This window comes from Agrilus planipennis, unplaced genomic scaffold, assembly GCF_000699045.2.
Source record: "Agrilus planipennis isolate EAB-ADULT unplaced genomic scaffold, Apla_2.0 scaffold461, whole genome shotgun sequence".
NCBI classification, from domain to species: domain Eukaryota; kingdom Metazoa; phylum Arthropoda; class Insecta; order Coleoptera; family Buprestidae; genus Agrilus; species Agrilus planipennis.
Window position 1 is genome coordinate 2,411 of NW_020439214.1, and position 11,856 is coordinate 14,266.

At 34.9% G+C, this 11,856-nt stretch overlaps 1 protein-coding gene across 1 annotated transcript in view; it reads left to right on the top strand.

Annotated features, from left to right (window-relative positions):
* The first annotated feature begins 8,781 nt into the window (after positions 1 to 8,781).
* LOC108743477 overlaps positions 8,782 to 11,856 on the top strand; it is a 13,518-nt gene continuing 10,443 nt past the window's right edge. The window contains exons 1-2 of the mRNA XM_018479052.2: positions 8,782 to 9,037; positions 9,388 to 9,557. Coding sequence (XP_018334554.1) covers positions 8,830 to 9,037; positions 9,388 to 9,557 — 378 coding nt within the window. The 5' untranslated portion in view covers positions 8,782 to 8,829. The remainder of the gene's footprint in view (positions 9,038 to 9,387; positions 9,558 to 11,856) is intronic.

Consider the following 11,856-nt stretch of genomic DNA (forward strand, 5'->3'; position numbering starts at 1 on the left):
CATAGGACGTTGGAAAGCCAACTCGTTCTGCTACCACTGTTTTAGAAGTGAATGTACTTCTTAGAAGTGACGGTGAAGTTCCAATTCCATCATTTTTAAATGATTCATACACTGTCATTTACAAAAACGGCGAACTCATTTTTAACGAAGAAATTCGTTTAGCAAATGGAAGTGGATATTTTGCGAACATTACACAAATTGGTAAGGCAAAAATTACAAACTACCGGTCAATTTTAATTAATTTATAATGTTACTTTAAGGTTACGAAGACTACTTCAGAGTAACTTTCCTGAATCGGGCTGAAGGAGTATTAAAAATAGACCTTTTACAACCGCTTTCTAACTTGTCACAAACGAAAGACGACAATATCCAATTTGAAATACAACTATTTAATGATGGTTCATCTCAACCTGCTGTTACCACTGTAGTAGTGGATATTTATCAAGATCAAGAGAATTCGAATGATGAAGTCACTTCCTGTTCAGCCCGTCCAACATTATCAAAATATGTTTATGTCGCAAGATATTTTAATGGCTTTCTGGGTTTTGAAGACGAAATACGAATTACATCTGAGGATCATTCAAATTTAACAATCAGTCAAAATGGTAAGAAAAAGGTTGATCTATATGTAACCAGTCGAATTAGGTTTATTATGAAGTACTGACCACCATGAACTTCTTTTTTTGAAGAACATATTTATACGAAAAAAATCACTTTCACACGTTATATCCAATTCTGAACATTTTGGCCATTTTCCATCTACTTCAATTACTTCTCAAGTGCAACCTTATATTCACTTTCTTTCAAAAATTTATGAAACAAAATTAAACAGATAAGGTCTGAAATTTATCGGCGATGAATGGTATCGGCTTGTTTCATGTATTTAGCCTACCGATGATAATATGATCTACTTATTTCGATTTTCGTAAAATTTTCTTAAAAAAAAGTCTCTGTGCTACATGACTTATCATCAGTTCTCTGAGTATACAGGATTTATTGAGGTTGAGCTCATAACCCGACTCCTCAACCCTCTTCCTTTATTCTGGCTTGGGACCGGCAATGGTGGTGACTGGGCTACTCGTTCCACCCAGTACCACCCTAAATACCATTAGACCAATCATGATCTACACGATTGTTACTAGACCTTACACATTTAAAACAAAAAAATCGGTTGTCTGTAAAGTCGGTTTACTGACGATAGTTGAACGTGACAACCTTCATAAGAAAATACTGATGGAATGGTTTCATTTTTTCAAAAGAAAATTTTAATTTTATTTGTTTGATAGATATTTTGTATGGATATAGAGAACGAGGTAAATGGAAATGTATTATTGTATAGCAGCTGTCCACGCGGACGCATCGCTCACTCAAGTAGGAGGGAGACAGATGTCGAACGCTGCCGAACGCGGAGGCCGATTGTGTTTCTTTGTCGCTCGTTCCGCGCTCTCGCTTACACTTCAAGCCTTGAGTGGAACGCCTCAGAGCGAGGTAACGGCGCATGAGTCATGTTTTTTCGTGCGTGCAGCCGGCTCCATTGAATTATAAGACGTTCTCACGTCAAAAAATATTAGAAAGATACTTCGAAGAATTACTTGGGAACCATATAGAAAGAGGTGAAAATATAACGAGACATGTCAAGAAAAGAGAATGGAATGCACACAGAAAAAAATGTGACAGACAGAATGGTAAAAAAGGCTAGAGATAAGTCACCCTTAGAAAGAAGTCAAGGACGTCCAACAAAAAGACAGTGCGACAATTTGCACCCTGAATAGACATCATCGACGAAGAACAGGCTCAAGCCTAGGTGTAAAGAGAAAGAAGCTACATGACTTCATCTTAAAAACTGTCAGGAAATAGCCTGCAAATTCTTCACTTTTAAACGTTCTGTTCTTGAGCATTGATTTATAAGTCAAGCTATCCCAAAAAATATTACCAACGGCGAAACACTTGAAAGACAACAATTCTATGGACCACGACTAGGGTTGCCACCTTTTCAGGTTTTATATAAAGTATTTCTCGACTAAAAGGTTTAAAAAAAAGTACTCGGCATAAAAATAAAGTATTTAATTTTTTATTTTTAAAAACATATTTCTTGTTACACGTAGCAGCCAGTAACAAATTACTTTCGCTCTTAAATATATTAATAGCCTCTAAACATAGCAAACAAAGATTTAAGTAAACTAAAAGTCCATTTTTAATTAGTTTTACTGAAGCTTTATTCCTGTCGTCCCGCCACTTTGTGTTCATAACAGAGAATACTCTTTCTGTAAATGCTGAAGTGGCCGAAACGGATAGCAAAAGTGACACTACTTTGATTAGATTTGGGAAATTAGGTTGTTCCGTAAATATGGCTTGCCATCTTTCTGTGCAATATTATTGATTTGAAAGTACTCTGAATTTCGAATAATCGCTTACAAAATTACGATGTTTACTTAAGGCCTTAAATAAAGTATTTTTGCGTACTTTATGCGTCTTGTAAAGTATAACGTACGCACAGTCGAAATAGAGTACAATACTACAATATAATAAAGTACGATTGGCAACCCTAACCACGACCGAACAGTCCAAAAAAATAAATTACAACTTTTTTTTATTTAACAATTGTAAATATGATATTTGGGCGTATTCTGCTATTGAAGATCAATTGGAATGGTTTATAGTGTCTTCCTTCTTCTTCACTATTAACTGAATGGTGTGACCTTCATCTTTCCATTTAAAGACTTTTAGCCTTTTGTTCTTTTACTTCCTGTATAATTTGTTTTTTTCTTTTCTTTCAGACTGGTACAATCATTTCAAACCAATCTTGATAAAAGACAAGATTCTAATGACAGTAGTCAAACCATTGCCACGTGTAATTTTGGCAACTAACCCGTTTATCCTGTTTGATATCAAAGTTACGAAGAACAACAAGGAGTCGTGCTCAACTGGCGCAGCAATTTTGGTAAAACTACTCCCGCCACCTTTACCCCCGCTACCTATCAACGACGGAGGTTTTTCATTCCAACGTAACACTTACGTAGCTTTCTACAAGGGCGATCTGGAACTAACATTCCAACAACCAATATTGCTCGTTGGACAAGTCAATAGTGTTATACTGAGGATGCAAAACAGCAGTATGTATTAAAATTAAAAAAAATAGGGGCGGTTGGTGTTGTACAGCTGCAGAAAGTACCCAAATACAGGAAATATGTATTTTACACAACACAATCGTCACTTTTTACATTCTCCATTGATAACTTCTTAATTATTACCGCAATTTCAGTTTACGTTGCCAATTCACGCCCAGGACCGGCTTCAGATTATAAATTATTCGCTTTTTTTTCAAATTTTTACATATTCATTCTAATAACTGAACTTACTCTTCCTATTGCTCATGTTTTTGTGCTGTTTCATTCCTATTTTTATTCTCCCTCGTCATTTTCATCCCTTCGTACCTTTAATCATGTTTATTCCACTTTAAGTTCACGTGCTGCCCCTGTTCTACCCAAAAGCGTTATGAGAACTACAACTCCCCACGAGATACTTACCTATCTACTTTTTTTTTTAATTTTGTAGAAATTTTATAAATGATCCTTACCCTTTGTAGTTCTAGGTATTTCCCTATTTCTTTCCCAAGTGATCTAGCTATTTCTCATTTTTTTTATTAAAACCTTATTACTTTTTACCATAATTATGTACAAATGTTTCAGATTACACTAATTATTTCTACGTTAAATCGCCTTTCCGTAAACTGGTGACTATACAGTTGAAGCAAACTCTGAAACGTACCGATTTTGACAATGGAATAATTCTGTTCGACATAGTTGCTTTGAGTACCAATTCGTTAAATTCAGCCACTGCGTCAGTGGTGGTTGTTTGGGATGGGCCCAAAACTATACTAATTTTCTTTACTGATTATCTATCAGGTTTTGTGTATATCTTCCTTTTACTGACGATCCTTCTTGCTATATGTGCAGCCATCGGTTTTAAACTAATGCACAAAACAAGACGCCCTGTACCATCTACAGCCCTACAACCACCACCACCTTATACACCAAACTCTGAGGAAAAATAACACCTTATTCAATTGATGCAATAATATTCTTTAGTACTCACCATTAAATTAGTAACATATTGATATAAACAAGTAAATAATATGTATTTTAAAAATAAATAAATTATTATATAGTAACGTATTATTGTAAGTTTTGTTGGTGGAAGAATAAAACAATTGACTTGATAAGGTGACATGCACATCGTTTTAAATTATTTTTTAGTATATACAGCGCTATACCATTCCAAAACAATCATATAAGAACTGTTATCATCACAAGATTATATTATTATTATCCCTCAAGAAATGCAATGATCCTTTGTCAAAATAAACTCGAGTGATAAGAGCTTTTCCATATAAATCATCGATTTCAAGTATACGTACATATAATNCAATTCATCTTTTTCTGGTTTAGATCGATAAGTTTATGTTAACATTGTGCATCTTCAAAATTTTACTCATCAAAATAAGGTCGTCAGTCCTAAGAATGATTGGACGCGCACCTCCATCCTTTCTTATCCTGAGCTAAACTTCGCATTTCCCTAAAACTAGAACATCCCACGTCCTTAATTATTTACAAACAGTAATCTAATCTAGATCTACCTTTACCCCTCCTAATTCCCGTTTCTGTCACTAATACGTCTGTGACTAGACCTTCATGCCTGAGAAGGTGTCCTACTACCTATTTCTTATTGACTTCCATAGAGTCCTCTATCCTCCTATTTTTGTAATACCTCTTCATTTCCAACCTTCTCTATCCACGGTATCCTCACCATCCGCCTGTAACACCACATTTCGAACGCTTTTAACCTTTTCTTTTCCGCCGCGCCTACTGTCCATGTTTCGCACCCGTACATCGCTGCGCTCCAAACATACACCTTTAACAAACTTTTTCGAATTTCTAAATTAATCGTTCGCGAGCATAGAAGTGATTTCCTTTTATTGTAGGCAATTCGACCCTGCGCTATTCTCCAGTTTTTTTTTTATTATTTTCATTTCTTTCAAGTAATATTCCTTCCGCTAAAAGGTCAATTAATACGTTTAAGGAAGGGTAAGTTTTCGAATTTTCATAGGTCTCACAACTATCGACACTATTTTTTTTTAAGTCATGACAAGCTCGCAGGTGTGACTGCAATAATGATGTAAATCAGATAGGAAGACCGTAGCGTCGCTTAATAGCTTATTTCGGGAACAAAGTGTGTCTAGGAAGAACAAGTACAGAATTCTCACTACCATTACCAAGTCTATAGGTAGTAACATGCAATAGTAAAGTTTGACCTCTAAAACACACGTCGGAAATAATGCTTAGGATGTTAGAAATGAGGTTCTGGAGAAGAGTCGCTAGAAGAGCTGAAACAGGAACGGTCCACCAATTAGATAAATCATGGACGTCTCTCATGACATAATCGAACATATAAGAAGAAAACAACTACGATAATACGATCACGTACGGATGCTGAGGATTTAGAGGATATCAAAACAAATTTTACTATGGACATTGGCTGGTAGAAAAAAAAAAGAGGACCCGTGAAAAGCTGGATCGAGGGGATTAACAGCGAGATGAGAGAAGGAGCATTAGAAGAAGAACAAAGGAGATTGGGAATCGGAAAACGTCGTAGAACGTTATAGACTAATTTATATATAATTAACTAACTACGTATTAAACATTTAATTGAAGCTCACATTTATAAACAATTTGAAAATACGATCCTGATGCGTTCTTTCTTATTTTTTGTATTACTTTTTATACTATGCTTTATTATCTTGCTTTTTTGTGGTGTTACATACTTTGATTAGTATTAACGTCACCACGTGGCATTTAATATTTTGTTATTTATCTCAACCATTGTAATGTCTTTAATTTAAATGAAATTTTGATTAATCACTCTACTTATTACTTTATCTATACGTACTTATGTGTTTTTGTAATCAATGTCTCACTTGAAAATTATTGTACTTTTACACACGCCGAATTATTTGGAATTTTGTTTTCTACATAACTCAAGAAATGTAGTAGTTACTGCTAACTGTACATTTCTATAAGTCACCAAAAATTACCTATCAATTTTTTCCTAATATTTACAACACTTGTGTCCTTGAGAAAGCCCCCATCAGGAATAAATGGTTGGCGTGAGTTTTGTCATGTTATTCATCCTATCAGCTCTGATTTGTGCCTATGTTAATTTGCAAAGATTCCACAGTTGGTAATAAATGAAATAAAACGGAATTACTGAATATCTCTTTGAAGCATAAAAAAGTAATTTCATTAAACTGTATAAAATTATATACTTGCTTAGAATGCATTGAAATATGTTACTTATATAGGTAAGTACAATATAAATGGGATATATATGAAAAAATGATATCTTTGTTCCAATTTTAGCATTATGAAGTGTCAAACGTTGAAAAATAATTCACGTTTGATTAAGTGTAAGGACGACAGCACATGAAAAAAATAACTAAATACATATAAATAGATAAGTTTTATATACAAGTTCCTACATGCTATCTCGTGGTTTTCAATTATGGAGTGTTTTTGTGTAAAATTCTGAGTGGAAAATCAGGTTTTTGGAAAAGAGGGAAATGTAATTCCTCAAACTTTTTGCAGCTTTCTTCGGCAAGTTTGATACGTAAAATTTGGTTAATTATTATTTGCAAATATAATAATACAAATGAATTAATAACGATCAAAGTAAATCTTTTTATACCAGAAAATAACCCACCCGCTTCGCTGAAGAACTAATGTTTATATAGTTGGGATGTTCAAAATTGGCATAGTCTGCAATAAAACTCTCGCTTTTAGTTTTTTCTTTCAACTTACTGACTAGACTAGGGCGGTTGCTGACAGTACGCCTATTTTTATTAACGACAGACGTTGTAGGGAATATCGTAAACATAGAAAAGAGATGTCAGGTAGGATTTGCAGCGGACACTAATAAAAAAAAGAATAACATTACACTAATTGATGTGTAAAAGAAAAAGATGCAGACAAGCAGAATAAAAAGTTGCCAACATTGGACTTTAAAGAAACTTGAACTTGAAAGCAAAAACGCCTGTTCAAAGATATAATTCCAACCACACAGTTATAAAGCCGGCCCTGATCTTATGCGTATCTAAACAACCTCTAACCGCTGCCCCGCTTACTATTTATCGGTTATCTCTTTTCACCTTGTCTATACCACTCATGAAGCATTTCCTTACTTAACAAGAGCATGTTCAAAACGCAGCAAATGACTACAGTTCCAAGAGGAAACAAGAAGGGAGATAAGTCCATTCTCACAGATAAATAATTTATTGCGACTTTGCCAATTTTAATCGTCCCAAGTATAACTATACCAATCCGTTTCAACCCCCCGCGGACCTTTCTCGGAGATCTTTCCTTAGTGTTTAAGGGATATATCCTCAATATTCCAAATTTCCATGTCCATCAATGGTTTTTACCAGTCACGGTACTGTTTTATGCCCTTTTTTTGTAGTCTACGTAATACTGCTCAACATGTTTCTAGACCACTTTATTATTTTATCAGAAAGTAGCTCACCTAACATGTATGCTTCGAGGTCGATAAGTGCTCATCAGTAAAAGGTTATCGTGAAATTGGCATTTTCAGGGTTCAGGTCTACAAAAACTGCCCAGAAAATTGTAGATCAATAGGACCATTTGATTGTGATAGTAAGTATTTATTTTCAAAGTGCGTGAGAATCATCTGATGGTTGTTAATTCAGCCTTTACACTCTTAATCTGTTCAAGGCGGAGGCCCATTTTTGTAGACCAACTTTTTCTTAATTTTTGTATTAAATTATCTAACATGAAAAGCAAACGGTTGATTGCATTTACGTTTTTAATTTAGTACATTCCACATAATTTAAATTGACGAAATTGAAAACGGTCCATTTTCCATCAGAGTTTTTGTATTAGATAAAATGGTTGTTTCGAGCGAGTGGTAGACTTATTCAGGTTGAAGGGTCGCGCTCTAAATGAACTGTTAGGTCCAGACGTTTCGTCGGCAATTGCGGCTGACATCTTCAGTAATGATGCACTGACAACGTGGGAAGTTATATCTCGTTTCTAAAACATTTGGGCATTTCGTTCCCACCTAGTAAGGTCCTCTATTAGAAATTGTGGGAATGGTTGGGGTAAGAAGGAATAAGGACGACCTGAAACCAGAAGAGAGTGAATTATTATCTGTGAATATTACTGCCCCAACACTTGCCTAAGTGATCCAAGGAATCTACAGCAAAAGTTGGACTAGAGCAGACGGATCTGGAATCTAAGGGGTGTTCTTCTGAATGCCGTGTAAGCAATGGTCTAAACTAAACTAGACGATGTCGCTCGGTAGTTTTACTTCGAAATCTCTGAAATGAATCAGACAGCGCGTAAAATTATACCATGAAATACGACCATGAAAGCCCATGCATTTGTCATGCAGACGATTGTTAATAATTTGAAAAGAACGGCGATGTATTGACTAAAAAAAATGCTCGGAAAAAGGTATTTGACTTACCTTCAAATTTTGTAGGTTTAAGAATTGACATACACATTATAAGGATTCCGTTCCCTAAAAAGTCTTTAGGAATTTATTAATAGAGATATTATGTTCCCTGCAAGACTATACACGACTTATGTGCTGGACGAGCTATACAGTCAAACATTAAAAATTTTATGCTTACTAATAAATGCTTAGGTATATATATTGATAAAGCTATTGATAACAAATTCGGCAGCAAATATAAAAAGAGAGAGTTTCTAAACAATTTCAGTCACAATATTGATATTGAATAAAGAAAGATCATACAAAATGAAACAAAAAATGATTTCGTCTCTTTCCATTTTATTGGCGTTGTTCGGTTTGTCAGTGGGTGCTGCTGTAAATCCAAGTAATAAAGCTGCAGGATGTGTTATTAATGGAGTGCAAGAAGATGATTTTCTTATGGAGTATGTTAATTCTCCAATTAGGGATGATTTCAGTGGTGTAGTTGCTAATTTCTCAACTCAGGGCGTATCCGGTAGGTTTAAGCGTTTAATCTTAACAAATTCCCTTCTAAACACTGGAACTTTACTACAAAATGCATTCATATATCTCTTATTGTTAAGATAGGTTCGTAAGAAATACATTTGCTTGACCGTTTTTTCGTTGATTTCTGTTGAAAAAGTAACTTTAAATTTTAATGGAATAATATTCAGTCTATATCCATTGAGAATGTCCATTCCAAATATTAGTGAAAGAATTTTTGAAATTGGATGAGTAGTTTTGGAGATTACCTTCTACATCCAAACTTAGAAACTTATGAACTTTACTTATTTCATCATTTTGATGTTAAAGTGTTAATTTAAGTTAAATTTCCTTTTATTTCAGGTGTGAAACTTAGCGGCTCAAAGTATTTTAGTGCCAGTCTGGTTTCGAATGTTTTACAAATCGTTACAACAAATGAATTCAAGAATATAGAACCTGCAATAGGATATGCTCCTATACCTGCGATCAAATTCCAGTTAAATTTGCAATGTGCATCAGGAAATGCGAATCTTGTAAGTTTTAGTATAGGCAAAAAGAGTTAATTTTCGGATACAAAGTTTGACGTAGGTATCTAACAAACGTATGTTTATTTTTTATTTAGGTGAGTGTCTAATTCTCTGCGACATTTCTTAACTTTTGACAACATAAGCACTAGTAATAGAGAAATTATAATTAATATAACCATAAATAAAATAAATAAAAGTAAAACAAAAATACTGGTAAGCAAAGGAAGAAAATATACGGAGAGAGCGAATATAAAGATAGGAGACGAAACATAGAAGAAGTTACTGATTGTAGGTATCTAGGAAGTCAGATAAGTCAGGACGGAAGGAGTAGTAGGGATATAAAGCAAAGGATAGCGCAGGGTCGAGTTGCCTACAATAAAAAGAAGTCACTTATATCGCGAACGGTTAATTTAGAAATTCGAAAAAGTTTGTTAAAGGTGTATGTTTGAAGCGCGGCGCTATACGGATGCGAAACATGGACAGTGGGGGCGGCGGAAAATAAAAGGTTAGAAGCGTTCGAAATGTGGTGTTACAGGCGAATGAGGAGGATACCATGGATAGAGAAGGTTAGAAATGAAGAAATATTAGAAAGAATAGGAGAATAGAGGACTCCATGAAAGTCAATAAGAAATAGGCAAAATAGGTTGGTAGGACACCTTCTCAGGCATGAAGGTCTAGTCAGAGACATATTAGAGGCAGAAACAGGAGTTAGGAGGGGTAGAGGTAGACCTAGATTAGATTACTGTTCGCAAATAGTTAAGGATGTGGGATGTTCTAGTTTTAGGGAAATGCGAAGATTAGCTCAGGATAGGAAAGAGTGGAGGTGCGTGTCCAACCAGTCGACTGACGACCCTGTGATGATGATAACCATAAGTAAATCACTAGCGATGACCTGTTTTAGTATCTGATGATATCATTAGATATGCGAAATATTGTAAATATATAAGATCCAAAAGAAATAAGGGACAATCTAACTATGCTCCCTTAATATTTAAATTCGGATACAACGACAGACGGTTTGCATAAAATTAACAGTAGTGTGTACGGCATACACATCTTTGAAGTCGAAACTAACTATCATCGGTAATAGAATCTGATGACAGTCGAACCGGCGTGTTCTTAATAATGTTCCAGCTGAACATCGGAATCCGACTATAGATTTAAGGCTCTGTCAAACAGGAGGCGAATAGTTAGGCGAGGACTAAGACAAATTAGATATAAACCAGTATAAGAACAGTTGCTGTCAATAAGTGTCTATGTGATTTCTCCAATTAATACTGAATTCGTGTTTTTTTGTTTCCAATTCAATATATCCAGCAGTTCTTTGACGAAGAACAACTGCGTCTTCTGCTCGCTTTGAGTTAAGTAAAATAAAAAAGAAAGTGGGCGCATGAAATAAACGAAAAAAAAGAGTTTTATCGATTATGTTAAATTCATTTTGAAGACTTATTTTTTATGTATTTTGTAATGTCAAAAAAACAAATTACTATTCATCAATTTTTCTACTTCGTCAGGCATTCCTATTTGGTCCGATGCTACAGACTATCTTACATTTTAATTAAGATAATGCAATCTTATCTCGTAATCAATGCCCGTGGCAGACGAACGGCTTGGACCGCTCGAGCAGCCTTCTGTCTGACAGAGCCTTTATTTGCATCTTATATATATAAAAGAAAGTCGTGTTAGTTACACTATTCATATCTCAAGAACGGCTGAACTGATTTGGCTGAAAATTGATGGGGAGGTAGCTTACAACCAGGAGACGGACATAGGATACTTTTTATCCCGTTCCAGGGGGGGGGCAGTAGTGGTGAAGAGGGTTTGCAATGTTATTATTTGTCGTCAGAATTACCTGAAACTTAATGGTCTTTTATTTAATTTCTGAAAGACCTATGTCGACATTTTAAAAAATTTAATCACCAAAGGGGGGGGGGCTACAAAGGTCTGCAATTTTTGTTTAGGACATACTTTCTTTGTGGTTGAATTTACTTAAAACTTGGTATATATGTTGTTTGATAATATTAATCAAATGAAAAGAGGTTGCAACGTTTCCATGGGGTATATTTTATTTGTACTCGGATTTACTCGAAGGTTGCTCATTGTTGAAATTAAGCAAATACGTGTTTTGACAATTTTTAAAAATCAACCCTTAAGGATGAAATGTTGTTGCTACGTTTGTATTTGAAATCTAAGATGGCGACATTACATAAAATTAAAACGTTGTAAGGGTGAATTGGGAGCTAAAAGGTTTTATGGAGAAAGAATATTAATTTCTGGGAGCGAAGCCGCGGGGAAAAGCTAGTTA